Source organism: Sturnira hondurensis, unplaced genomic scaffold (assembly GCF_014824575.4).
Source record: "Sturnira hondurensis isolate 20B ecotype Veracruz unplaced genomic scaffold, ASM1482457v3 Scaffold0019978, whole genome shotgun sequence".
Lineage (NCBI taxonomy): Eukaryota > Metazoa > Chordata > Mammalia > Chiroptera > Phyllostomidae > Sturnira > Sturnira hondurensis.
In genome coordinates this window covers 828,964-854,796 of record NW_028092609.1, presented here as the reverse complement: position 1 = coordinate 854,796, position 25,833 = coordinate 828,964, and the positions used below count along the sequence as shown (strand labels likewise).

General features: G+C 60.9%; 1 protein-coding gene across 2 annotated transcripts; it reads left to right on the top strand.

Moving 5' to 3' along the window:
• The first annotated feature begins 58 nt into the window (after positions 1–58).
• Positions 59–23,815, top strand: SULT4A1 (sulfotransferase family 4A member 1). 2 transcript variants are annotated; one of them, XR_005063979.1, is made up of 8 exons: positions 59–251; positions 12,626–12,756; positions 13,880–13,960; positions 14,613–14,739; positions 17,566–17,660; positions 19,473–19,611; positions 20,956–21,089; positions 22,361–22,422. XR_005063979.1 is itself a non-coding variant. In XM_037028512.1 (7 exons), the coding sequence occupies exons 1-7, from the start codon at positions 83–85 to the stop codon at positions 22,471–22,473; spliced, it is 855 nt and encodes a 284-aa protein (XP_036884407.1). In that variant the 5' UTR covers positions 59–82; the 3' UTR covers positions 22,474–23,815. The 2 variants fall into 2 exon arrangements, 1 of the variants encoding a protein (XP_036884407.1); XM_037028512.1 differs by lacking the exon at positions 20,956–21,089 and having other exon boundaries at positions 22,361–23,815.
• The last annotated feature ends 2,018 nt before the right edge of the window (positions 23,816–25,833 follow it).

Sequence of the window (25,833 nt, the reverse complement as noted above, 5' to 3'; positions counted from 1 at the left end):
CTGCGGAGCGCCGCGCGGCGGCTGGGCGGCGGGCGTGGGCGCGTGCGGGATACGGGGTGCGGGCCCGGGCGGCGGCGGCGGCATGGCGGAGAGCGAGGCGGAGACCCCCAGCACCCCGGGCGAGTTCGAGAGCAAGTACTTCGAGTTCCATGGCGTGCGCCTGCCGCCCTTCTGCCGCGGGAAGATGGAGGAGATCGCCAACTTCCCGGTGCGGCCCAGCGACGTGTGGATCGTCACCTACCCCAAGTCCGGTGAGCCCGCGCGGCCCCCGCCCGCCGAGGCGCTACAGCCGGCCAACGCCAGTCCGGGGTCGGGATGGGCCCACCGCCCATCCGGTGCCCGGACCCCTCCAGGGCGGGATTGGGGGGCGGTCGGCCCGCATTTGGGGAAACTAAGGTCGGAGACCTTCAGGGGTGGGTCCCGGTGTCTGTGGCTGCGGGCTGGACAGCGTCCCGCGGGGATGGAGCCTGTTTGGCTTCCAGGAGGACAGGCCGCCGCTTCTCCGTGCGTCCCCTCCCATTACCATGTTGGCTGTGTGACCTTGGATAGTCCCTTAATCTCTCTGTTCCTGGGCCCGATTCAACCTGTGATGAGTGCAAAGTCCTGGTGATCATCGAGAAAGGGATAAAATTGGCGTGGGAACCGAGTACGCCTCTCCTTTCCTGCGTGGACTGGTCCCATCCCAGCGGGGGATGGGATCAGCCCCGCCTGGAGTGTGTGTCCCGTTCCCCTGCTTCAGGGCCGCCTCCCTCCCCCAGGTATCAGGCAGGACCCCAGGGCACCAGCATTTCCCAACGTTAACGGATGTTTGCACGACCACGCACTGTGTAGCCGAGACTCAGAGAGGTGCAGTGGCTTGCCCAAGGTCACACAGTTGATGAGCCGTGGCTGGAATGTAAAGCCAGGTCGGAGTGTGTCCAGGACCTGATGGGAAGGGTTATCCTGCGGTGCCTCCTGGGAGGCTTTCAGGGAGAGACGGGGCTTTCCCTTGTTGCCACTGTGCTGGAGGAGGCGGGGAGCCGCCTGCGGGAGGCGGGGAGCCGCCTGCGGGGGGGCGGGGGCGCAGCTGGCCGGCCTGCAGGTCATGTAGGACCAGCAGGGAGGGAGGTGCCTAGGAGCGCTGTGCAGGGTCCCAGACACTCAAGGGTTAGGCCTGACTCCTCCGGGGAGGGTAGGGGGAGGGCGGGGGAGCCGTGTTGGTGGGGGAGCTTGAAGAAGAGAAGTCTCCAGGTGTTTCTGGAGGCCCTTAGGGAGAGGAAGGAAGCAGGCGTGCACCGCTGCCACTGTGGCCAGGACTTTCCTTCCACTGAAGCCCACAGCCCCTCACCCAACCCTGTGCCCCGGTGGGTGGAGGGGGCATTTGGGACTTTGCCGATTTTAGAGCCGTAGATGATATCTGTGCCGTGAACCACCCCAGACTGTGGACTCCACAGAGGCTGAAAGTAGCCCCATGTCAGTTTGGGACAGGGTTTTCCCGAACCTGAATCGTGCAGACCTTGGCGATGGGACGTCTCCAGGGTGTTGGAGTTGCCAGAGAGGGACTTCGGTTCTGTGTTGCTACCTCCATTTTTCCGTGAGGAGTTGGAGGGGGAAAGTGGCTGCTGGGGGGTGGAGGGCACAGGCCCAGAGCTTGCTGGGAAAGCCAGGTGCTTGGGACTTGTGGGGGCTGCTGTAGAGGGGCCCTGCCTTGGGGGCCTGCTGGAGCCTGGCAGCCGGACCTTGCTGGGCACATGGCTGGGGAAGGAAGCGTTACCTACGGAAGTTTCGTAGATAATCAAAACGTGTATCCTGTTTGTGGCTTGAACCTTTCGAAGGAGACAGGAGCCCGCCGTCTCACAGGGATAGCGAGCACCTGCCTCTCTCCATTGGTGACGGACGGAAGAGCCAGCAGTGGCCTGGGCACCTGCATGCGAGGCCTCTCCACACAGTGCCCTGGGGGCTCCCCTTTCAAAACTCGCCGTTTCCCTCAGCCCGTCTGGCCTTCCAGACTCACTGTGTGTCCCTGTGCCTGCCTGCTTCTCGTACCTGTCGCACCTGAGGGCTGGGCACCCCAAGGACCGCCTGCTGGGACTGTGTGTAGCCGGGAGTGTGTAGCGTCGGTAGCTTACAGCGCTCTGAGCTTCATAGCTCACAGCCCTGTGTGTCTGCCGCTCCAGCACATTCTCCCCAGAGCCCTGTGAGGTGGGCGGTGGGCTCCCGTCTCCCAGATGGGGGACACAGGACCTGGGAGGGGAAGCGACGTGCCCAGGCTCCCGTGGCTGCACCGAGGCTGAGCTGAGAGGACTGAGAGCCTGGGGGTGAGGGAGAAGCAGGGTCGTGGGTACCACGGAGGCTGGTGTTTTCTGTTTTTTCATGTCCCGTGTGGTTCTTTTTCTTCTTTTTATTTTGTTTATTTATTTAGAGAAAGGGGAGGGAGGGAGAAAGACTGATATGTGAGAGATATACTGATCTGTTGCCTCTTGCACGCCCCCAACTGGCCTGTGGCCCAGGCATGTGCCCTGAATGGGAATCGAACTGGCAACCCTCCGATTCGCGGGCTGTCACTCAGTCCCCTGGGCACACCAGCCAGGGCTCTTCCTGGTTCTTAGCTTTGTCCCAGTCCACCGTTCTCACCCATCCCACAGGACGGGGACAGGGTCCGTGGGCTGTTTTCTCAGGCACGGTGGCTGCATCTGCTTTAAACCAGGGCTCCCAAAGGCTTCCTTGCTGCCCGCCCCTCCGCCTGTGGTGGTAGGAACCTGAGACTCTCAAGGGCACTGAAGACCTGGCCCTTGCCAACATCCGCCCTGAAGAGCTCTCTCAGCCAGAGAGAAAGGGAGCCGGAAGCCACCCCAAGGGGCAGCTGGCATAGCAGGAGGGGGGTCTGGGGTCAGGGTGCGGGTCCTCGAGGGCGGTTGGCCTCGGTGAGTCCGAGCTCCCGTCTCCCTGGCTGCGAGATCCACGGCTTCAACTGCCCAGCTGCGGAGGTGGCTCCCAGGCCTTTCGAAGGGCCGTGACTTTGGACATGGGCCGGTCGCAGTGTGGAATGGGACTCGGGAAACTCTGGGAATGGTCATTGGGCCACTTACCAAGTCTTGGGGGCAGGTGCTGTGCAGTGGCGGATCGCAAGGACCGCTCGTGCCTCTCCTCGGACCCCGGGGCCTCTCCCCTGTCTCCCAGGTGTCTGTGGCCCTTTGAAGGTCACCAGGGCAGCCGGACTCAGACCCCAAGAAGAAGGGAGGGTCACACCTTTTTTCTGTGTGCTTTTTGGCACGAAAGTCCAAGGCCCTTAGGGATTGGATGGTTTTCATCACGGCTCTGAGTCCTCTGCAGGTGGACCTCAGGGAACCCAGTCCCTACCTCCCCCTCCCCTCCCCCCCAGCCAGGAGTGGGTCCGTGGGTGGGGCAGGTGCTTAGGGGTAAGAGCCTGGCTCTGGAGCTGAAGTCCTGGGTTTGCACGTGGCTTTGCACGTGGCTTTGCCGCCTGGATGCCGCTGGCAGATGATGTGGCCCCGTGGGCTGTGGTTGGTGCAGGGGCCGGGAGACCGCCTCCCATCCTTGCTGGGTGACCCAGGCCCGCTGAGTGATGAGGGAGGGGGTGTGGTTAGCACAGGGCGTCTGCTGGCTCCCGACTTGTCTGATGAGAAGTTGCTGTGACTCCCGTCCTCCAAGGAAGGGTCTTTTTCCCTCAGCCGCCTTCACGTCTCTCTTTGTCTTTGGTTTTTGGCATTTGATAGGGTGCGTCTAGGGATTTTTTTTTTCAGGGTGGGGATACTTATCTTGCTTGGGTTTGTCTGGCCTTGGATCTGTGGTTTGAATCCCTTCAGTATTTTGGGAAGACTCTCAGCCATTACCTCTCAGATATTTCTCCTGTCCCGTTCTCTCGCTCTCCTTGTGAGACTCGGATCCCCGTTCCAGTCTGTCGCCCAGTATTCAGGTTAACGGCTTCTTTCTTCCTCTGCGGCAGGTCTGGGAGCCCGTCCAAAGCACTCTATTTCTGTTACTGTGGGTTTTTCCCCCCTAGCATTGCGACTTCTAGTTTCCATCTGTCTGCTAGGAGTAACCCATGAAATACACCATGAAGGGATGTGTCATTCACTGTTACCATGAAATCCTTTAACGTGTTGGTCAGATTTACTTTAACTTCTGAGTTTGTGATTGTTTGGTCTTTTGATGGAGCTATTTTTTTTTCTTGCCGTTTTAAATGAGTGTTTTCTGATCAATTGCTGGACGTGTGCGCTGACGTCAGAGGTGGAGGGCCGTGCCCGGACTGGCCTGACCTCTCTGGCGGGGCCTGCAGTGCGGGAGGGCGCTCCCAGGGAGGGCCGCTCCACCTCCCGCAGCTTCACCTGGTGCTCAGCCTGGGGCTGAGATTCCGGAGGGTCTCTCCTGGGCCTTCCTGCCCCACCTTCAGCTTTCAGGTGCAGCCTTGGAGGGGCTTCTCTCCAAGGGGGTGGGGGCACTGCTGTGACTTGTTGCTCCAATTTACTGGCTGTGAGAGGGGCCCTTGACAGAGACGCCCCTTGCCCTCTGCCGCAGCTGGAGCCCTGGGTGAGGCTTTCTCCGTGGCCCCGCCTCCCCTGAGTGACAGCGGCTTGGCCCCGCCTTCTCCAAGGAGGGCCAGCTCTGCCTTGGTGGCTGCCCCATCCTGTGTTTGGGGGGCTCCTGTCTCTGACAGAGCCCGAGATGGCTTCCTGCCTCTCTCCAGGACAGAGTGTTTTTCTCACCCACTTTGTCGCTGTGTTGGGTCTTCACCAGCGTCAGGTTTGGAGGGGGCAGGTCTGCTCCTCCTGCCCGAGGGGCCTGAAGCCGTCTTCCGGCAGATGACGGTGGTCCGGGCCTCGGCCCTGAGGGGCCCCGCCTGCCACTGCCGCCTTCCTTGTGGGCACGGGTGCAGGGGTACAGAGGAGGCTGTTCGGGGCCGGCTCTCTCCTTGTGCGGGCTTTCGGGCCACAGCCCTGCAGTGGGTGAAAGTTCTACCTGAGCCCCTCCCGCCCACTCACACGATGCCTGGCTTCTCCTCCTCCCGGTCCCACCTCTCTGCGAGGGCCCAGCTCCCGGGGTGGTGGCCACTTGCAGTCTCGTGGCTTTAGCTGGCTGATGGGCTCCAGTCCCTTGAGAATCTGTAGTTTGCCCGGCCTCGTCTCGTCATCCAGGGAGCCACACCCCTGGCAGCCCTTTGCATGCTTCCTGTGTCCACAGGGTCAGGACAGTCGGTGGGCGTGTCTGCAGCTTCTGGAGCGTCGCGCAGTGTCCCCAGGGAGCGGGGTCCCAGCATGGGCTCTGGAGCAGGTGAGGGCACATGAAGGGCCTGTGGGGAGGCGGAGCCTCCCTCCAGGACGTTTGCAGACATGTTGGACTTTTCTGGAAGCTCACGTCACTTCCAGAGGGCCCGGTGTGGGCTTTGTGCGGGCTCCCTGGACATGGATGGCGGCCATGAGGCTCAGCTCTGCCTGCAGTGAGCTGGGGTCTCCTGGGACCCCCACCCCCGCCAGTGGCAGGGTGTGGACTGGGCGATGGCAGAGACCCCTCAAGTCTGCAGTGGTCCCTGTCAAGCCTCAGAGTGGAGGTGAGAGGGCTCTGCCTCTGTGTGTCCCGACACCCTCGCAGCTTCACTGCCGGAGAGGCCCTTTTTCAGATAAGGAGCCAAGGCCCGGGGGGGGGCGGGGAAAGGCCTGTGCTGGGCGGGCCTCCCTCCGCAGGCAGTGCCCCCCAGTCTGTGTGTCCACAGCTGTGACCCCAGGAGCCCCGGGCTCCAGCCCCGGAGACTTTCACCCAGAGGAAGCCGAGGGCCGAGGCGTGGCGGCTGCTCCCGGCTCCACAGAGCTGGGTTGGGAATCGGGGCTTCACCACCGGTCAGGGACTGTGGTGAGCCGGGGCCGCCGTCTCGGGGCAGGCAGCTCCCAAGTGCTTGTGCGGCCGGGCACGCCTCAGCGCTTGACATCATCTGAGCTCTGCCCAGGGACCCTGCCTGTTCCCCTTGTCCAGCAGGGCCCACAGCCGGATGCGGGGCTCCCAAAATACAGGGGTGGGAGGGGGTGGTGGGTGTCCCAGCCAGTCTGGGGGCTGAGGGTCAGAGCTTTAGCCTGGAAGCGAGAGCTCATGGCTCCTCGGTTTGGCTGCCCACGAGTGTGTGTGTGTGTGAGCGTGTTGAAACGCTCCGGTTCTGGGGTCACACCTCTGGGTCCCGGGCCCACGGCCTGCCGATTCCGTGGCCTCGGGCAGGTCATCTCTGCGCTTGCTTGTCCATGTGTGGGATGCAACGAGAGCAGCCCCGGGGCTGGGAGAGTCTGATGAGGAGCGGGCTGCGTGAGCGCCCGCACCTGTGCCCGGGACACTGCGCGCTGTCCCTGCCTTTCACCGGGATGGCTGCGGGCTTCTCGCCTGCGGTCACCATCCGAACTGCCCGTTGTGCAAGGTGCACATCCTTGTGCACGCCCTGGGAGTTGTTTTAAGAGACAATTAGGAGATTCTGAGGGACGTCTTAGTGGTGTGTGTGACACCTCCTTGGATGGATGGGACAGGTGCTTCAGGAGACGTCACCTTTCCTCTCTCCTGTCCTGGAGGCCTTCTCTGCGTCTGTTGGGAGAGCAAGCCCCGCCCCTGGGGAGGGGCCTCCCCTGCACCCCCCCTTCCTGAATCAGCCGGGCCAGCTCTATCAGTGTGCTTCTTCAGTGCCCAGCTGTTGCCACTACCTAGAGTGCTGGCAAGGCCCTGGCTCTGGAGGGCCCGTGGGGTACGCTGGACGGAGAGGGACGTCATGCTCATCTCTGCTTCCTCCTGCAGCCTCACCCATGCCAGTCAAGGAGTGAGAGCGCAGAAGCCCTAAGAGGAGGGGAGGTGGTGGCGCTGCATCAGAGAGGCCGGCTGGCTTCGGGAGGTCAGGCGCAGTGGCTGAGCTCCAACTCACTGGCCCGGCAGGCAGCGGGGGCGGGCACGTGGACCAGCTCCAGGGTCTGCATGCACCTGGCAGTGGAGGGCGGCAGACATGATGGGGCGTGAAAAACAGGAGGCTTTTGCAAAAGGTGGGTTTCTTTGGGGCAGCTGATCCAGACAGGCTGTGCATTTGGGGTGTGGAGCGCAGCTATGGGCCGGAGTACAGGGCCGTATCAGAAATGGGGATCAGTGAAAACTGTACCCTTGGAAGGCGGGTTCCCAGCTCCCTCCCCTACTCAGCTCCCGGGATGCTCGGGGTCCTGAAGCAGAGAGTGGAGGCATCTTTGGGGGAAAAGAAGAGAGATGTGAACACTTGCACACTTGCACGCTGCATCTCCCATCTCAGCGGGGAGGGCCCCGGCGCTGGGCCACTTTCCCAGACGCACAAAGCCCTGCCAGTCAGCAAGCCGTGCCTGCCACAGACGGCTGCGTCCCGTTCTTCCCCTCACCTGGGGAAGAAGGTCACCGGATCTCAAAGTTGCCAATATCAAGGACAGATACCTGCAGAAACAAAACAAAAAGCAGGAAAAAGAGCTTGGAAGAATGAGAGACAATGTACAGAGCAGAAAAAAACTTAAAAAAAGAAACCAACATGGCCTGCAACCCTAACTCTGCATGACGTCCTTGGAGAGCGACAGGAACTGCTGTGAAAGTGCGCTACTGACCAGAGAGGATCTGGTGGGGTAGCGGGGGGACTCTTGGGGGTGAAAAGGGTGATTGCTGGAATTTAAAAAGCCCACTGGTGAGGTTTGGGTGGTCAAGTGGAGGAAGAACAGAAATTTTTACCAAGTGATAGCAAATAGCAAAAACCTGGAAAATTGGAAGATCCCAGAGTTTCAGAAAAATAGAAGAGAGAGTATGGAAGAGAAGAAATTATTGAAGCCACGATTTTCAGAACTCAGGGACATGAGTTAAATTAAAAAACCCCCACCCTGGCTGGTGGCTCAGTTGGTTGGAGCGTCGTCCTGTGTACCAGAAGGTTTCAGGTTTGATCCCTGGTCAGGGCGCCTGCCCAGGTTGTGGGTTCGATACCCAGTTGTGATGCCTGTGGTAGGCAACCAAATGATGTTTCTCTCTCATATCAGTGTCTCTCTTTTTCTGTCTTTCATCCTCTTTAAAATCGTGGAAAATGACCTGGCTGGTGTGGCTCAGTGGATTGAGTGTGGGCCTTCAAACCAAAGGGTCACTGGTTCGACTCTCAGTCAGGGCACATGCCTGGGTTGCGGGCCAGGTCCCCAGTAGGGGGCACACAAGAGGCAACGGCACATTGATGTTTCCCTCTCTCTTCCCTTCTGTCTAAGAATAAATACAATCTTTTTTTAAAAAAAGAAGAAAAAAATAACAGAGCAATATTACTTCAGGGAAAACAAAGTCTGGAGCAGGAAAGGAAGTGTAGTCATTGTGCGCAGTCCTTTGAGCTGAGCACCGGGACTTGGTTTCGGACCAGCGGTCATGCTGCATCAGTGCTGGGAGGAGGGAAGCGTGCGTACGGGAACTCGGCGAGGTCCTCGTCTCCCATAGCTGATAGTCAGCCTCCTGTTGAAAACGTGTAGATCGTGAAGTAAGTAACTAAGCACGATCAACATTTGTGGTTGTGGTAAGAGAAGAATCAACAAGAGTTTGCTCTGGGCGTGGGGTTCAGGTGTGGAGGTAACTGGATTCTGTTAGGTGTTCTATTGATGGTGCTCTTGAGTTTTTAAACTAGGTGCTTGTGTGACTTTGGTTAGTAATAAAATAAAAGGATTCTAACTCCAGCTCCAGGTGGCCGGGCGCGGAGTTCCGGTGGTTCTGACACGAGCATGCTGGTTTCTCTGTCCCCAGTGCGGGAGGAAATGTGATGGGCTCAGGCTGGGCCCCAGATTTCCGAGGGAGTCCCCTGAGTACCCCGATGGGTCTCAGCCCAAGAGGTTCGGTGCCAGAGTTTATTCCAGCACGTGGGAGTGATTTCCGGTGTCAGCAGAAGCTCTTCTGTAGGCGACCGCACCCGGGGGACAGGGAAGTATGCAGGTATCACCCCCCAAGCCCAGCAGTCTGGCAGCCCTGCCGGCCTTGCCCAGTGACGCATACACAGCGCCCAGCTCTCCGCCGCCTGACCTCAGATGTGCTGCCAGTGGGGCTTCCTGCTGCCGTGTCCTCCTGTGCTCGCCGCCCGCCCCCAGGGCTCAGAGGGCAGGGGCAGTTGGGGTGCCGAGGCCCTGCTGTGCCCCCACCTGCTTTTGTCTCTGGTCTGGGGGACTGCAGGAGTGGAGGGGTAGCCAGCACGGCTGTGGCCACTGTCGCCCCATTGGCCCTGCAGGCTCCCTGTAGGCCCTCACCCAGGGCTTCTCAATCTGCCACGCCCCCGTCGCCCTACCCCTGGGTGTGCTGGGAAGGCCGTGTGGGAAGTGGGGACCCTCACCTTCGGGTTCCCGCTGCAGGTGTAGCTTTCCCCTCCTGTGACTGTGGGTAGTCCCCTGAACTCGGGCCTTCCCTCTCTGTGTCCGCACAGGACTTGCTTACAAATCCTCCTTCTACTTCGTGCGTGCTGCACCAGGCATCCCCCGTCACCCAGGAAGTGGCTTCCATGTTTGGGGGAGGGCCGCGTGGTTTGGCAGAGGCTGCGCGTGGCCTCGCATGTGGGGTCCCGGTCAGTGGTGCCCGTCACGGTGTTAGGGCGCTCGCTGTGGAACTCGCCGGGACAGAGCCTCTGCAGCCCCAGGCAGGTCACACCGGGCCCTGACCCCAAAGTCCTGTGAAGGAGGAAGGGCATCATCCCAGTTTCTAGAAGCAGGGCAGGGACTCCTGGGGCCAGCCCTTGTCGGGAGGGTGGCCAGACCCCCGGATCCTGAGTGAGGACAGCGACAAGTCCAGACCCCACAGGCCAGCTCTGGAGTGGGGACAGGCTGTGGTGGGACCGGGCCTGTGCTCAGACCCCGGCCTTCCCTCTCGGCATCCAGAACTGGGGAGGCGGGGGTCTGGGGGCCGGACACTGCGTTCCAGAGCAGCTGAGGGGCTTCCCGTGTCGGCAGATGACTTCCACCTTGGCCGGGGGCAGGGTAGCCTGTGGAAGGCTCGGGTCCCGGGGGGCTGAGCTCTAGGGACACAGGAGAGCCGGCCGCAGCACAGTGGGGCGGGGCCGAGCGGGACTGCATCCCTGGGACACTGGAGCCACTGGGGTCCGAGCAGAGCCGCTGGGCGGCTATGATAGCCAGGAGAGTGGATGNCCCACAGGCCAGCTCTGGAGTGGGGACAGGCTGTGGTGGGACCGGGCCTGTGCTCAGACCCCGGCCTTCCCTCTCGGCATCCAGAACTGGGGAGGCGGGGGTCTGGGGGCCGGACACTGCGTTTCAGAGCAGCTGAGGGGCTTCCCGTGTCGGCAGATGACTTCCACCTTGGCCGGGGGCAGGGTAGCCTGTGGAAGGCTCGGGTCCCGGGGGGCTGAGCTCTAGGGACACAGGAGAGCCGGCCGCAGCACAGAGTGCCGGTGGGGCGGGGCCGGGCGGGACTGCATCCCTGGGACACTGGAGCCACTGGGGCCCGAGCAGAGCCGCCGGGCGGCTATGATAGCCAGGAGAGTGGATGCAGGGGCCAAAGGTGGCTCGTGCTGATGATTGGGGTGCCACCTGGGTGGGTGGGACCTAAGGCTGGGGCAGTGGGCGTGGAAGGACTGGACATGGCTGGTTCCTGGGGGGACCCTTGCAGAGCCAGGGCTGGGCATCTACAAAGTGTGTGCTCGGTCTTCAGTTCAGGTGCTGGAGGAGTGTTGGGAGCCTTGTGGTGCCTGGTCAGTGGCGTTTCCGTCACTGTCTCCAGTGGGCCTTCTGTGACCCTCGTGTCACCGCCTGTCTGCTGGCTCACTGCACTGGTCCCGTGTGCCCTCACTGCCCCTCCCTGGGTGGGGTAGGCGTGCGGTTTGCCCTCCTGTTGAGTCCCCTACAGCCAGAGCAGGTAAGCCGAGAGTGCCCAGCCAGGAAACAAACGTGGGTGGGGGGCTGCAGTGAGGGCTGCTGGGGCCGGGCGGGGGCCGGGCGGGGGAGGGCTTCCTCCGGCCTCCCAAGGCTGGACTTCGGTGGCACAGGTATTAATGGGGGAGGAGATGGGGCTTTGGAACGGACTCCTCGATATTGATGTAAGTCGATATTAATGGGCAGAGAACATCGGCTTGGGTCACTGTTTGTGGGGCTGGCAGGGTCTGGCTGGGAGCACCAGAAATAGGCCTTGAAGCTAGCACTGGGAGAGGCCGTTTCTGGAACTCTGCCCACAGTCCATTTCTGAGCACACAGTGCCCCTGCCCCCTGCCTTGTGCTACCCCGAGCTGCCGGGCAGATGGGCCTCACTGGGAGGAATGGGGTGGGGCTGTGCACCAGCTCTGTGACCTTGGGCCCCAGGCCTCAGGAGCCGCATCTGTAGATGGAGTGATGGTCCCCCTGCTCAGGTGGATGGGAGGCTTCCACTGTTAATGGGCAGGAGTTCTTTCTGTTTGAGTGGAAGAGCCACTGCACCACTTTCTTCCTTCTGGGCCTTTGCTCCAAAGCTGCCTCCTCCAGGAAGTCTTCCGTGATCAACATATGCCTTTCTTATTACTCAGCACCAGGGTCTGTTCGTGTGCATTCAGGATAAAGGAATGTGCAGGTCACTCCTGGGCTGCTGGGCAGCAGCAACGGGGGCGGGGCAGTCTGCAGGGCTGGAGTGTTAATCACCTGGCTGGTCTGGGAGCCTTCACACCTGAAGGACCAGAGGGAGGGAGGGAGGGAGGGGCTGCAGGCTGGGGGCAGGGAGGCCAGGGAGGCTCCATGGATGAGAGAGACGTCAGAGAGGTGGGGCTGCAGAGCGAGGCTGTGGTGAAGCCCTTTGCTCGGGGAGGTGCAGGGCTGGCTGAGGGTCTTCACTGGGCAGGGAGGCGATCCGGTGTTCCTGTTGGCACGGTCTCTCATGCTGCTCTGTGGAGAACAGACCAGGGTGGGGTGAGCTGGGCAGAGCTGAGAGCTTCAGGGCCCCCCCCCCCCCGCCCCGGGCCAGTGGCAAAAGTGTGCCCTCTTCTCACCTGATGGTGGAACCAGCCATTCACGAGGGGCGAGGAGTGAGGACTGTGAGTCTCCGTTTGGTCTGAGCAGCTGCCCGGGGTGGGGGGCTGTTTGCTGAGGGGCAGGTGGGTGCCAGGCATTCGCAGGTGGACAGTGTGGGGTGGGGCTGTGCTCGGCCCTCCCGGGAGGGGGTGCGGCCACTGGGGGGCAGTGAGCACTTGCAGGATGCGCAGGCAAGAGGCTGGCAGCAGAGACCCAGGCCCCGAAGAGAAGTGGCCAGAGTGTTGGGGCGGACCGGCTGGCTGTGCCGGTTCCCTCTGAGACGCCAGACGGGGTTGGAACCCGGGGTGGCCCTGGGCTCCCTGGTGACCCCGAGCCGAAAGCCTGAGTGGAGGGCCCACACGCCAGGGCTGGGGGAAGGGCAGGGATCTGGTGTCCGTGTGAGCACCTTGCCACCCTGCTCCCAGGGCTGCCTGCTGGCCCTGGGAGCTCACCAGGGGCCAGGCCTCAGCCACCCACTGTGTCCAGGCTCGGGGGGAGCTCACCCACGGCCACTGAAGGGTGGGATTCAGGCCGGTTTACTTCCACTAGACTTACGGTGCTCCTGGGACCCCACCTGCATGGCCCTTCAGCCCCCCTCTTGGGTGTAGGTGCTGACCTGAACAGGGGCTCCCTCTGAGCACCCCTCCTGGGCCTCTTCCCTCCAGGCACGAGCTTGCTGCAGGAGGTGGTCTACCTGGTGAGCCAGGGCGCCGACCCCGATGAGATCGGCTTGATGAACATCGACGAGCAGCTCCCGGTCCTGGAGTACCCGCAGCCGGGCCTGGACATCATCAAGGTGCTGCGGGCGCGCCCGTCCCCACGGCCCCGGTGGGCCACTTCTGCCCTCACCCCGGGTGACAGTTCTTCGCTGTGGCCGAGGGAGGGCAGGGAGCTGCCAGTGCCCCAGGGGGCCAGGAGGCGGGCCTGAACCTGTGACAGTGACCCTGGAGTCAGATTGGTTGGTGACTTGGGCGGCTTCAGGCGCGGAGCGGGGCTGCGCCTGCCCCCTCCTGTGTGTCACCCCGTCTGCTGGGGGAGCTGGGTGGGGTGCATTTGCCCCGAGTATATGATGTCCAGAATGAAACAACATTATCCCAGGGTCCCGTCCATTCTGTTCCTCCGTGTGTCTGGAGTTTTCTCTCCATCGTCCCCTCTGCCACCTCTTTAGTTCAGGCCTCATTTCCGGCGTGGCCCACCTGCCCCTTCCCCCACTAGCTCAGCAGTCCGTGTCATTCCTGTCATTGTGAAGTCCAAGGTCCTGTGTAAGCTGGTCTCTGCAGCCAAGCTCTGGGGTCTGCCTAGCTGCTGACCATGAGAGCCGGCACAGCTCTCGGCATGGGGGTATAGCCAGGGACCCACCACAGAGGTCACGGTGCTCATGGAGCTGACAAGGTAGTGAGGGCCACTGGCCGAAAAGCAAAACAAGGAGGCATGGTGGTTCAGGGGTGACCAGTGCCAGGCAGGGGGTAAAACAGGACTGGACAGGGTGGGCCTCTTGGTGGCTGAGTCGGATAGTGGGACAGTGGGTGTGGACCCCCGAGCCCTGGCCCAATGGCACTGCCTGTTCCAGGAGCCACAGGCAGGCCTGTGGTGGTGGGTGGTGGTGGGGATCCAGAGTCCTCTGTGCCTTGTGCCTCGTGCTTCCTCTGCTGTCCTGCGAGGTCCATGCTGGGCCTCTGGGCAGGCCCCTGGGGACTGTGACAGACTGCTGTGGCCAGGGGTGCCTGAGGGCAGGCCGAGTCTTGCTCACATCTGGCCGCAGGTTCAGCCTGGAGGGCGTTCACCCCTCTGGAGAGAAGGTTTTCGGGTGGAGTGCTGGTCTACACCACCCAAGACCCTCTCCACCTGGCCCCATTAGAAAGGCCTCGTGACCTGTGTGTCCCGTGACCTTTGACCCCTCTCCCCCGACCCTGCTGCAGGAGCTGACGTCTCCCCGCCTCATCAAGAGCCACCTCCCCTACCGCTTCCTGCCCTCCGATCTGCACAACGGCGACTCCAAGGTAATTCCCTGCTGTCCACTCCACCCTCTCCACGCCCCCATCCCCAGCCCTTGGCTGGGTCACTTGTTGACAAGTGCTAACAGTGGTCTGTCACCCTCCTTGGGTCCCAGAGAACTGAGGTGAAGCAGGACCCCTGGTACAGATCGTGGACCCCTGGACCCCTGGACTCCTGGTGGAGCCTCTCTGGCGTCGTATTTGTGTTTCTTATCTGGGTTTTTTTCCCCATAATCGAACTTGGCCTTGATCAGCCTAAGTGCTGCCTCTGCCTGGCGAAGGCTGAGGATTCCAGGCTGATTTTTCCCATCTTTTACCTGCACATGGTTACGAGGCCTGCAGTTCTCATCGCCAGTGCCAGGACCGGAAGTTTCCCGTCGGCTGCTGATGAAATGGGGATGGAAGTGTGACAACGTGCTCAGGGAGTTGTTCTAGCAGATGCTGTCATGGGGGCAGGGTCACACCTGCTGACATAGAGTGACAGCGCAGCGCCTTTGGCCACAGGGCACCTGGGACTGGCCTTGCTTCGGGAGCGGGTCACAGTGCTTGTAGGAGAGGCGTGTGGGTCTGTGAGCCTGTGCAGGGCGGCTGCCTGGGTGGGGCGTCAGCGACTCACCCGTCCCTCCTGCCTGTCCTCCTTCCTCCCTGCCCCCCACAGGTCATATACATGGCTCGGAACCCCAAGGACCTGGTGGTGTCTTACTACCAGTTCCACCGCTCCCTGCGCACCATGAGCTACCGAGGCACTTTCCAGGAGTTCTGCCGGCGGTTCATGAACGATAAGTGTGAGTGTGCTGGCCCTCGGGCACAACGGCGGTGCCCCGTGTCCACCAGACTCTAGCACGTGCTGCTGCTTCGCCCTCATGCCTGGCCCCAGCCTGCCCTGCACACAGCGGGCCTGCTTGCAGGCCACACGCTGGGGCCGGGGGGCAGCAGGAAGCTCGTCTGAGGTTGCAGCTTGTGCACAGCAGAGTGGGCTGCTACTCGGAAGCCCTTCTCTCTCGCCACGATGTGGGGGCTCCAAGAAGTTCTCTGATTGAAAGCATCTCTTCCTGCCTGGGTTCCCAGCAGTGAAAATGGAGGCCCACACACCTCACTTGCTGGTGACAGAGGCCAAGTGCAAGCTGTGGCTTTGTGTGAGGGCCCCATGGGTCTTCAGCTGGGTTGGGGACCAGGCAGGCTTGGCCCCCCAGCCCAGGCCTGTGTGACCCAGGTGGGGTGCGCTTGGGGGAGGAGACAGCAGTGCTCAGTGCAGGGAGCTCATTCCCCGGGAGAAGGTGAGCCAGGGCCGTTCTGTGTGCGCCCCCGCACTCTCCACAGCAGGAGTGGGCCGGGTCACACCCTCTGCACAGCGACTGGGTAGGGGGAAGCTCCTTGTCAGCGGGTCAGCCGGTCCTTGCCAGTGCTCCGTTCCCCTCATCCGAGGTGGCTCCCCCTGACCAGCCACAGCTTCTTTGGGCACCCTTCTGGGACTGCAAGTAGGCAGTTTAGAATTGCACCCAGAAGAGTTTTTAAAGGGGTCATATCTTCAGTTTAATCTGCTCTGAGACCCTTGCGTGCTCCGGTGTGAAAAGACACTTACTTTATTTCCCAGCCTCACTGTTGGCTGTCCAGCCCAGCCAGGGATTCTGCTGGAGATCAAGTGATGAGATTAGGGTCAGGCGCAGAGCGGACATCCAGGAACACAGTTTCCCAAATGTCTGCAGAGCCTGGGGCAGCTGAGCTGGAGCTGTCCCCACCCAGTGCGTGTGCAGACCCACGCATGCGTGTGGGGGCTGGTGCGGCCCAGAGTCTGAAGGCCTGGTGCCATGCTGTTTCCCGCCGTCTGCTTCTGCTGAGCCTGGCGAGGAAGGGCCCAGAGGAGACAGCCACGGCTCCTGCATCCTGAGGCCCCTGGAGTCTGCCAAAGGCTCTCTGCCCTCTCTCTGGCTTAAGTCCCTCATGGTCTGCCAGGCGTTTGGAACAAGCTGCCCTCGTGGTTCCCAAAGCCATGTTCTCAAGTCCCAGCACGCAGCTCTGTCTGCAGAAGCAGCCGCCTGCTTGGGGACAGTGCTGCCATAAATAGGTGTCCAGCAGGTTCGGATCTCTGAGTGGTGTGGGGCCTAAAGCTTCCCACTCAGGTCAGAGCATTTAAAAGTGATCCCAAAGCAGACTTGTCCACGTTGTCAAGGTCACAGCACTGTCCTGCGCTGAAGTTCGAGGCCATGGCCTTTCCCTTTGGTGCTGCGGGTCATTCCCTTTAGTGTCTGTGTGCCCGGCCAGTGCCCCATGCCTGGGCTACAGGGAGGCCCCTTGCACAGTCTTTGCTGTCCAAAGTCCTGAAATTGTTAATAATAAGGTGGTGTGGTGTGGCTGTGAAATGACAGCATTTACTAAGAGAGCAAGGTCAGGGGACCCACTGACAGAGCCGGGTGCTCTGGGGCGTGCCCAAGGCCATAGGTCAAGGTGTCAGGAGCTCTGGGGGGAGCCGTGCTCTGGGGGCAGGGTCTCTCTGGAGCCCCCTTCCCAGGAAGGTCTGCAGCTGCCAGCCAGGGCTCAGTACAGGAACCTGCTGATCCTGTATGCAGTGACCACGGTCCTCGCGTCCTCGAGGTCCCCGAGTCAGCCCTCCTGTGCAGCCCCACCTCCCGCCCGTGGGGCATTTGTCCTGCAAATTTTCTCGTGGATGAAGGGGACTTTCTGTGCTGTGTTCCTGGCTGCGGCTCCTGCTCTGCCCAGGGTCCAGGCCACTGACCCATGGCCCGTTAGCCTGGCGGGGAGGTGGCCATTGCTCCCTTCTCTGGACTCCCCCACCTTGTCCTCTCTAAAGCAGGTGGTGGTGTGGCTGTGGGAGGGGGCCCCTGCAGAGAGGGAGCAGCAGAGGGGCCAGGATTTGCCTGGCAGCAAGTCCCAGACAAGGCCTTTGGCCAAATCCCTGTCCACTTCTTTCCATTCATTTCCGCCCATTTGCCTCTCCCCTTCCAGAGCTCCTGCCTCATTCTGAGTAGGGCTGTTCTGCTGTGACCTGCTCCTTAGGGCCCACCCCTCAGCGACCCTGACCCCTGATTGACATCCTGATCCCTCAGGACTTCTCAAGCACTGTGCTTCCCTCCAGCACTGTGGGGCCAGGCTGCTGCTGTGCTGCCACCTGCTGGCGAGGTGGCAGACTGGCACTGGCCAATGGGAGGGGTTGCACAGTCCACCCACTGCTGGCTGGGCCTGGGCTGGCGTCTGCTTAGTCTCCTGGACCTGATCCCAACCCCACCAGCAAGCTGCTCGGCTCTGTGTCCTGTTCTCTGGGCCTCACTTTCTTCCCAGTAACCATCTGCTAAACCCAGAAACTTGTGGGTGCTGAGGACCACTTTGCTCAGGAGAGGCCTTCACCCCAGTCCCAGGTCTTTAAGTCATGGAGAAGGTGAAGGGGGACAGGGTTGAGGACTGTCTGCAGGGGAACTTGCTCAGAGGGGGGCCAGGTGGAGCCCTCCCCCCAGCCAGGAGCTTGGCTTCTCGTTCCTGAGTCACAGCCCCTAGGCAGTAGGAGGGGAGCCTTCGGAAGGCAGGGAGCAGAGTCACCCCACCCCCATGCATGCCCCTCCCTGTGATGTGTGACCTCTATCCCCTTGTCCCCACAGTGGGCTATGGCTCTTGGTTTGAGCATGTGCAGGAGTTCTGGGAGCACCGTGCGGACGCGAACGTGCTGTTCCTCAAGTATGAAGACATGCACCGGGTGAGTCCCACTCGCCAGTGCCGGGCCTGGGGACGGTGGTCGCGTTGGGGCTCACTGCAGCCTGCTCACCTGTGCCCCGGGGCGGGACTCCCTGGAGTGTCTGCCAGCCACCCATGCCCACGCTCGCCGGGAGCCAGCATGGTTTCCTGCCCCAGCAGTGGAGGCGGGCCTCAGCCAGACCCACCCTGCTACCCACCCAGGAGCCCCTCCGGCGCAGCCGACTGGCTTGGGGCTGCGGCCTGAGATGGTGGACTCCAGGTTTGTTGTCTCTCAGCCTGTTTGCCATGGAGGTTCTCCGCCTGCTGAGAACCCTGTGGGTTTACCTATGACTCAATTCCCGGGACACATGTGGAGGAGGAAAGGGCCCCAGACCAGCGGTGGCAATGAGGCGGAGGAGCGGGCCTGGCCTGTGCCCTCAGGAGCTCACTGTCTCCAGGGGGCTGACTTGTTCTGTGCCACAGTCGCCACCCTCCTCATCACCACCGTTAGCCCGTCCGTGTGCCGAGCGCCGTCCCCAGCTCTCAGCGTGTTAGCGTACCTAGGCCAGAGCAGGCCGACCCCTCTGCTGGGTCTGAAGCATCTGAGAGGAAGGAGCTGATGGTTCCCCGTTGTGAGGCCAGACAGGCAGCCTGCCCAGCCCGCCTCTCTGCAGCCTTTTCCCCTTCGCTCTGCTCCGCTTGGCTGGGGAGCCCCTCAGAGTCAGCTCCCACCCTGAGGTGCTCCAGCCAGGCCTGCTCCCAGATCCCCACGCTGCTCTGCCAGGGGCCCCTGTGATTTCTGAGCACCAGTCAGTGCTCGGGACTCACCTCTCTCCGGACCTCCTGGTGGCACAAGACCAGCCATTGCCATGCCACCTGCGTCCCTTCACTGAAGGTGTGGGAACAAGTCAGAGTGCTCGGACTGGTCCCTCACTGTCAGCCTCTCAGAGGCTCCAGGGAGCACCTGTGCTTTATAAACCTGCCAGAGAGAAAACAGCCTCTGGCGCTGTCCCCCTGTGACCTCGGCACTGCCGTTAGGGGCCTGCCTGTGACAGCTTGGGGTTCTGGGCAGAGTGCCTGGCGGTGCAGGGACTGAGGACATTTGGTGCCTTTCGAAGCGAGTCCTCACTAGTGTCACCGACTGGCTCTGTGACTGAGCAGAACGATGTATCACGAGATCAGCTTACTCTGGGCTAACGGATGTGAGCAAGGGTTATGTTCCTACAGCGTCTCATCAGTGTCGCAACAAAAGGAAGCTGAACACGGGGACCTTGTTATCTGAGGACCCGCTGTTTGCCCGGAGGCGTGGTGGACACCGGGAGGGGCCGTGCGCCACTCTGGGACCCTTAGCTGAGTCCATCCTGCCCCCGAAGTTGGCAGCCCTGGGTCAGAGGTGGCCTCTGTCAGTGGGCCGGCCGAAGGCGACTCTGACTTTGGCCAAACCGGCTCCCATGGGGTGAGGGGTCCCCAGGGGCCTCCCTGCTCTCCCAAGTGCTGGTCCGATTCCAGCCAAGGGAGGGAAGGACAGGGAAGGAGGGGGGCTCCCGGGCTTTGTTCATGGTGTGGTCCCAGGTGTTTTACTTCTGGCCGCTATTTCACCACGGCCATAGCTCCTATCTGCCTCCAGACTCCCCTGAGGACCTGGATTTGAACTCGAGAGCTGCCCTTGGGCCAGTTCCTAACCCGGGATTTCCTTTCCAGACAAGACCCATCTCAGGCTGGCTCAGGACCGTCGGCAGTGAACTCGAAGCCCCTCATGGTGTCCAGCCCAGAGTTGGCGGTCAGTGAAGGCGCCGCCTCTGATGGGCCCCTGCTCTCTGCTCTTGTTTTCCAGGACCTGGTGACAATGGTGGAGCAGCTGGCCAGATTCCTGGGGGTGTCCTGCGACAAGGCTCAGCTGGAGTCCCTGATCGAGCACTGCCACCAGCTGGTGGACCAGTGCTGCAACGCCGAGGCCCTGCCCGTGGGCCGGGGTACGCACCCCTGCCCAGGGGCCCAGGCCCAGCTCCCCTCCTGCCTCACGCCAGTGTCCCGCTGCCCTGAGCATTCTCCCGCGCTCTGCTGAGTGGGCAAGAAGGTGGTAGCCAGCCCGCCCGTTCGTGGCATGGTGGAGGGTCCCCCAGCCGCCCTGTGCACTGTGGCAGGGCCACCGGCGTGTGTGTTCATAGGAGGGCCTGCAGGGGTGGACGCTCCTGCCTTTGTGGGCCAGGTGGTTTCCGGCAGGTGTCTTCCCAGATGGCTGCACTGAGCAGAGCCTGGGGACGGGCTTGGGACTGTGAAACCTCAAAGCCCACAGCGTACAGATGGATTCCTCAGCCTTTGCCTGACTTGTGGGAGATTAAAAGCAGTGGGTGGGCAGAAGTTCCCATGTGAGGAGCTGCTGTTTCCCACACTCACCCATGGGTGCTGGTGGCACAGGTGGGGACGAGCCCCTCCCCTGGTGTTGAGGGCTGAGAGCAGAAAGTGCAGGCTCTGCTCTGCGTGGCCAGGCCGGCGGTCCCTCCTGGCGCAGTTTCTTGTACATGAAGCAGTTTAAGGTGAAGACGCTCCCGGCACATCCTCTCCAGACCCCCCGGGGCTGCTCTCATGTCCTCAAGCTCCTTGGCTGTGCAGAGCTCAGGCAGTAAAATCCCCTTGACCTTGAGTGGGGGGGCCCTGGCCCCCCTCATGCTAAGAATGAATTGCTCAGGTGGAGACCTGAGGCCAGGTTCCGCCCAGACCTGTGGATCTGGAGCTTTTTGGGTGACGGGAAGGTTTGAGGGAAGGCCAAGAGCTGCCTCAGGTCTGCCACCCGCCAGTCTCATCCTCAGGGAGACGCCTGGGTGGAGGCAGAGGGCGGGGCTGTCATCGCAGCTGCCTTGCACCCCGGGGGTGGGGTGCCTTTGGTCAGGCCTCTGAGCTTGACCAGCATCCCGTTCTTCTCTGCAAAGGGCTGATCTTGGCTGCTGGGTGGCTCCTGGGCGGCTCCTGGGCTGTTCCTGGGCTGTTCTGAAGGTCAAGTGGATGAGGCCTTCCGTAAAGACAGGGTGGCCCACTTTCCCAGGAAGGAAACTGGAACCCAGATACCTTGCAAGCTATTTCCTGGCTGCATCCTCACAAATATTTATGATTTTAACTTTGCTCTTTTTTGGTTTTGCTTGTGCTCTGTGTTGTCGTCCTTGGGTGTGACCTTCCTCGGAACACCCCTCTGGTTCATCTGTGTGGGAAGAGTGCCTGAAACGCCCTGTGTCCCGCATGCTCCTCGGGGGTGTGTCTGCTTTACCATCGTTCACCATGGTTTTGCTTTATTTCAGTTCTTTGATTTTGTTTTCTTTTAGCACATTGCCTCTTTGCTCGGAAGACCTCCTCGCGTTGGTGAGGATGCAGGGGCTTGAGTAGCCAGCTGCATTGCTTAAATTTGATTCCTATCACAGCATAAATTGCACTGTCTTGATTCCAAATCCTAAACCAGGTGGGTGACTCCTCTGATGAGCTCTCAGCTGTGTCAGCTGAGAAAAATGATCATGGAAAAGTATTTTTATAGTGTGGCTGGTCTGGGTGCCTCCTGATGTCCCCTCAGACACCGTGAACGGGTGGCAGGGAGTTTCTCCTGCTTGTGCCCTGTTCAGCACTGATGCGTGACTGTCATAACCAGAGAGATCCTTGTCACGTTGCATGTGTCAGCCCAGTGCCTGCAGGGCCGCGTTTATACCTGAAGTCCCGTCAGGACAAGGCTGGCTGTTAACTGTGGGGCAGCGCAGGGCATTTGCTGGCAGCCCCAGAGCCCCGATCTCAGAGGTGCTGGCGGCAAACATAATTCTGAATGGCCCTTTCAGTGCCCCCAGGCTGTGCCTGAAAAGCATAGCGCTGTGGCCATCGGGCTCATGGCTCTCAGAGCTGGGTGGTCAGCATTCTCCCCCGCCCCCCCGCCCCCATATCGTCACGGTCACTGTTAGTACTTGACCAGGTCAACTGCAGGTTTTGTAGTTAACAGGGAAGTGAGGGGAATTACCCAGTTCAGGATAATTTTGAGCTCTCTCCCCTAAGCCTGCATAACCAGCAGGTCGCCCCGAGCCTGGCGGCCAGTCTGCAGGCTCCACACTGGTATGAGTCAGCCTCCCTGCACTGCACCCGGGCACACGGCGGGGCAGCCCTGACTTACCTGGTGTGGGGTCCGGAGTTCCCACACTGGACATCCAGACACAAAAGCCAGTCAGCTGTTCGTGCTCCCGGGCAGGCTTCTCCCTCTTCCCCCTTGCCCCGGAGGCTTCCTGCTCACCATAAAATGTTCACCTGTTGGATGACGTTTTTTCCCTTTTCACATTCTTCATGAGCAAATGCCACCTTGGTGGGGCTGCTGAGTTGTGAGTGAGCAGTGGTATCGTGGGGGCCCCAACCCCACATGGTGCCAGGGCGGTGGATCCGGACCAACCCTGGTGCCTAGAATCCCCACCCTGAACGGGGGTGGGGCCCAGCAGTGAGCAGGGCCACGGCCCTTGCAGCCTCAGCTCTGTGCCCTCATGGTGCTGGGCCGCTGAGTGGGCAGAGGACACCAGGACGGCAGACTCGGGGAATTGGGTCCAGCTTGTCTGTAGTTCAGATTGCCTGCCCCTCACCCTAGGCCAGTTTGGAGGGTCCAGGAATAGATGTGGAAACTTCCAGATCCATTTCCAAGGCTTCCTCTGGTCCGTTCACTGGCCCGACAGCACGTGGATTGAGCAGGCTTTCTCGTTTGTGTTTCAGGCAGAGTCGGGCTGTGGAAGGACATCTTCACCGTGTCCATGAACGAGAAGTTCGACCTGGTGTACAAACAGAAGATGGGGAAGTGCGACCTCATGTTTGACTTCTATTTATAATCGCAGCAACGGCGCCCCTGCATGCTCACTCCCCAGACACTACTAGCTATGAGTCCGTAGGCTCGAGTCCGGCACTGGCCCTGGGAGCAGTGTGGACGCTAGGGCGGGAGTCCGGAGGGGCGGGGCAGCTGCCTGCCGCTGGAGTGTGAAGTCTGCGCGTGTCTGGTTTCCAGCGTTGTCAAAGTTGCTGTTCCAGTGGCTGTTACCATGAGTGCAAGTCTGTAACACGCAGCTAGAACGTCTGCCCTTTGCGGCCCCACATTATCTATTGTATTTTATAGAGCTTTTCACTGGAAATCTAAATAAATGTCAGTGTAAACCAAATAAAAGTTCATTTCCGAGGGGACTCCGGAGCAAGCCACTCCCCAGTGGTAGGAAGGCCTTGGGCGGACTCTGGTTTTGCAGCTTCTGGGAGGCGTTGTGGCGTCATTGCCACCTCGCTGGGCGGAAGGCAGGGGCCAGGTGTGGTGGGGCACGGGGCCTGTCTCTTGAAATAGTGCGTCACTCTTTGTGATGTCCTTCACGTGAAGCAGAAACTGCTCACCGGGGTGTTTTCAGGAGAGATGCCCCTCTGTGAGGCCTCAGCCACTGGGACTCTGGCGGGACAGCTGGCGGGACAACAGACGGGTCCGGCCGTCACAGCAACCGGAGCGTGTGCCCTGGATGAGTTCTCGTTCACGGTCTTTTGTTCGTTCCCCGAAGCAGAAACCTGCTTACGTGGACAAGCAGACGCTTCTTGGTGAATTTCTGGAGCTCCTGGTCTCCGCTTAGCTTCCAGGCTGTCCTGCCCGTGCCGAGGTGCGCAGCCCTGGGAGGGCCACGTTGCAGGTGTAAGGCCCTGGTTCACTCAGACCGCATGGCAGTCTCGCTGCTGCCCGCCCTGCATCTTAGCACACCTGCGGGCGCAGAGGTGGTATCTTTACACCGCGCCCCCAACACACCTGCTTCCTTTCCTGGCCCACCTTTGGCTGGAGAAGTGGTGGAAGGATGGCCAGGTGAGCAGCCTGTGTTCGTGTTGCTGCCGTGGTGGACGGGGGTGGTCTCATGTTTGTGTGGTGGGGACGTTCCCAGGGAGATGGCCAGGGCTCACCCCGCTGGGTAAGGAATCTGCTCCATGTTGTGTCTCGGAAAAGGGTCTGCAAAGGACAGCAGCTGGAACCGGCAGCCGGCACGTGGCGCCGCACGTGGGCTTGGCAGCACCTTTTCTGTGTGTCCGTGAAGGAGGCTGCTTCCTGTGAAATTTGTTTTCTATTTTTCTATTTCTCATACTGTGCGGATATGACTGAGCACCCACTTGAAACTTCTGTGCTTGCTTGCATCTTCAATAAAGACGTGTCCCAGGCCTGGTGTCGAGTGTGTGCTGACAGGTGCAGGGTCCTAGCTGTCCCCCGCACTTCAGGGCAATGTGGGGCTGAGCCCCATGGACTTCCTAGGCCTGGGGCTGACCACTAAGTTCCCCAGCTTGTGGTGGGTTTCGCTGTTCTGCTGGGATTCAGCTTTCCAAGGGTCGCATTCGCCTCATTGTCCCCTTGGGTATCATCTACAAGCTGAGGTGGAGGGCAGGGTGCAGAGAAGAGGAGAACCTAGGAGGGACTTGGGGGTGCAGGTTCTCAGCCTTGGAGGCCCATGGTCAAGGTGGCATGCCTCATGGCGGTGCGGTCACACTGCCCTGGGAAGGCTGATGCCCGTCTTCCCAGTCCCTCATGGGAGGGAAGTCCAAGAAGTTTTATCTGACTGAGCGTGGGCTTCCTGGGAAACCACGTTTGTTTCCAATGGGCCAGACCCTTTAGGTCTCAGGTGAAATCCCAGAATTGATTTAGATGACCTAGAATTACCCTAGACCCCCAATTTGTGGACTGTCCTGTCTGCTCTGTCCCAGACCATTTATAAACACCCTAAAACAAGAACACCAAGGCGAAGGCAGTAAATCGGGAGGAAGGCAGTGCCGGTGTGTGAGGCACGGCCGTGGGGCCCAGGTTGGTTGCTGTTCCACCTCGTGTTGTGGATGCACCCATTCCGCGGGCACCCGAGCACCTACCGAGGACCAGGCGCGGCTGTAGGCCCTGGGGGCGTGAGCAGACTGCCCGCCATCCCAAAACCCAAGAGGAGTTCAGACTCAGGAAGACTGAGGGACCCAGTAAACACCATGTTCCTGAAGGGCCTGGAGAGTGAAGCAGACGAGGGACCCAGGCCTGGAGCCATCTGTCGGGGAGGCCAGGGTGGGCGGTGCATGGAGGCTGGGGCGCAGGCCCCAGCCCTGGGAGGGGGTTTGTGCAAACAGAGAGGAAGCCGTGAGCAGACTGGGTCACAGAAGTGCTGCCTCTCTGGCCTTGGAAGCTCCCTTGGATGTTCGTGACTGGATTGCAGGTTGGGGGCGGGAGGAGGGCCTTCACCCTGTGTGTGATTTGGGGTCCCTGTGTCACAGCATCTCCAAGGCTCCGGGACCCAACAGTCTGGTTGGGAGCCAGCGCTCGTGGGCCGTGTGTGCAGACTGGCACTCACAGTTCCTCCCTTGCCCCACTGGAGCTGCGACGAAGTAATTCAAGGCAAAAGGTGCTATGAGCCTACGGGTAAGGCCAGTCTGGAGAATGTCACGTGGGGTGTGAGCAGGGCCTGGGGGTGAGGGGCCCTGCAGATGTGATTGTGCAGAACCACCACCCTGGGGTTTCCGACCTCAGACCAGGGAGGCCTCAGGACGGGTTCTGGGGACCAGCTCAAGGTTTCACCCCCAAACAGCTCCTCTCTGCGCTGGGACCATCTCGGGCTCTCTGACTCTGATACTGTGCCACTTGGAACCTGTCATTTGTTTTTTTAAATCTTCACCCAAGGACATATCCGTGGATTCTAGAGAGCGGGTGAGGGAATCAATGTGTGAAATGTAATTGGTTGCCTTTCACACGCGCCCTGACGTGGGATCGAACCACAACCTTTTGCTGTGTAGGACAATACTGCAATCATCTGAGCCCCCAGGCGAGGGCCCATCGTTTCTTCACTGGAGAGGACCGGCACCAACTCACTCCTTCGGCAGCCCTCCCTCCTAGGCAAGTCACTGAGATTCTCTGATGCGGCGTCACCGTAACGCAGTGGACATGATCCATCCTGCCCACGTTCCAGCATGGCCACAGGTGTGGAAGCACAGAAACCCGGGGCTCTGTCCTTGGTTCCCAGCGCTGCTGGCGGGCGCCCCCTGGTGGCCACATCGGGGTTGACAGGTGCTCAGAGAGATTGCCTTCAGGACAGCAGATACAGACCGACCAGGGACCTCTGTCCTGGGAGGTCCAAAGTGTGGGACACGTTGACCTGCCTTTCTGAGCAGGGTGACTGCAGTTTGTAACGGCTGGGGGGCGGGTCCTCGGTATC